At 46.0% G+C, this 1,854-nt stretch overlaps 1 protein-coding gene across 4 annotated transcripts in view; it reads left to right on the forward strand.

Annotated features, from left to right (window-relative positions):
* The first annotated feature begins 220 nt into the window (after nt 1–220).
* Nucleotides 221–1,854, forward strand: part of LOC127065150 (forkhead box protein P2-like) — a 268,844-nt gene continuing 267,210 nt past the window's right edge. Inside the window, exon 1 of one of the 4 annotated variants that reach the window (XM_050997110.1) lies at nt 221–1,490. In XM_050997110.1, coding sequence (XP_050853067.1) covers nt 1,461–1,490 — 30 coding nt within the window. In that variant the 5' untranslated portion in view covers nt 221–1,460. The remainder of the gene's footprint in view (nt 1,491–1,854) is intronic. The other 3 variants (XM_050997118.1, XM_050997122.1, XM_050997121.1) reach the window with 3 other exon arrangements.

Raw genomic sequence — 1,854 nt, forward strand, 5'->3', positions numbered from 1 at the left:
AGAGAGAGAGAGAGAGAAGGTAGATGGGAGGAGAGAGTGTTCGCGAGGGCGCAAAGAAGATAAACGAAGTCGACGTGGTGGGGGATCGTGTTAAAGAGAGAGAGAGGGAGAGAAGAGAGAGAGAGAGAGAGATAGAGTGAGAGAGTAAGAGTGAGTGAGTGAGATGGACATAGAGCGGGAACGAAACGCACAGTGCGCCGACTCAGTAGCCGCGTGCTCGCGAGGACCGGAGGGTTTCGCGGCTAAGCTGCCGCCGAGCGTCGCACAGTCGCGACGGCAGCCACCGGCGCGCGGTACCCCCTATTCTTCATCGGCACGCATATAGAGAAAAAGAAAGAGAAAGAGAGAGAGAGAGAGAGAGAGAAAGAAAGAGAGAAAGAGAAAGAGAGAAAGAGAGAGAGGAGAGGAAAGGAAAGAGAGAAAGAAAGAGAAGACGGATATATAAATATACATATATATATATATATATACATACGCGTTATATATATACATATATACATATATTTATATATATATATATTGTTAAAAAACGGTTGAAAATTTGTTTCGAAACGAGAGCGTTGTCCGCGAAGAAAAACGTTTTTTCTTTTCTCATCGCCGTGACCGAGGACGAAGAGGAAATAAATAATATTTCAAGAGTCGTGACAACTTCTATACAGAGAGAGAGAGAGAGAGAGAGAAAGGGTGAGGGAGAGAGAGAGAGAGAAGTCTCTTCTCTCTTCTCTGCATCAAAACGATCAACAACAACGAGAGTCCGTCGTCGAGTAGGAAATCATCGTTCGGGGGCTTCTTTTTTTCGACGGGAGAACGGGAGAAAAAGAGTGGTTGCTTTTCATTGCTAGTGTTATCTTCTATTAACGTTATTCCTCTCTCCCTCTATCTGTATCTCTTAGTTTCTCTTTTGCCGCCGGCCGGCATACACGTGGCTCTCGGCGTGACAGCGCGCGCGGTGTTTCTGATACAAAGAGAGAAAGAGATATAGGGAGAAAGAGAAAGAGATAAATAAAGAGAGATAAAGAGGAACGGAGATAGAGAAGGATAGAGAGAAGATACGGATACAGAGGGTGAAACGGAGAAAGGGTGAAATAGGGAGAAAATTCGGAGAGGTGGCAAAGGGACGGAGGGGAGTGAAAGGGGGTGGGTGGGAGGAGGACAGGCCTGGCAGAGGGAAGAAGAGATAAATACGGGAAAAGAAAGAAAGAAAGAAAGAAAAACAAAAAAAAAGAGAAAGAAAAGTAGAGAAAAAAAGTGCAAAAGAGAGAGGGAGAGAAAGAGATAAAGAGAGAAAAGAAGAAAGAAGAAAGAAAAGAAGAAGGAAGGAAGAAAAGGAAGGAAGGAAGGAAGGAAGGAAGGAAGGAAGGAAGTTTATCCTCTCTTGATTATCCTTCGGCGAGGCGAGAAGGACGGAGCAACAACGACCGACAGCAACCACGAGCGAGTCGACGAGGAGGAAGCGGGACATGCTGGAGCCACGCTGGAGACCCGTCCAGGTAGCCTTACTCATCCTGCAACACTACTTCCGTCTTCACTGCACTGCCTGCCTGATCGCCTGCCTGTCTGTCTGCCTGCCTGCCTGCCTGCCTGTTTGCCCGACTGCCTGTCTGCCTACCTGCTCATCTTCTGCGAATTCGCTAACGCGAGATTTTCACTCGTGGCATTATAAAAAAGACTCTCTCTCTCTCTCTCTCTTTCTATTTATCTATCTCTCTCTATCTCTCTGTTTTTCTTTCTCTCTCTTTCTCTGTCCCTATCTCTATCTCTCTCGTTCTTCGTCACGCACCTGCTTTTCCCCATCGCTTATACCACGTGGTGTTTATGACACACACGTATAATATAATTATAACGAGAATGCAA

The sequence above is a fragment of the Vespula vulgaris genome, chromosome 7 (genome assembly GCF_905475345.1).
Source record: "Vespula vulgaris chromosome 7, iyVesVulg1.1, whole genome shotgun sequence".
Taxonomy (NCBI): Eukaryota; Metazoa; Arthropoda; class Insecta; order Hymenoptera; family Vespidae; genus Vespula; species Vespula vulgaris.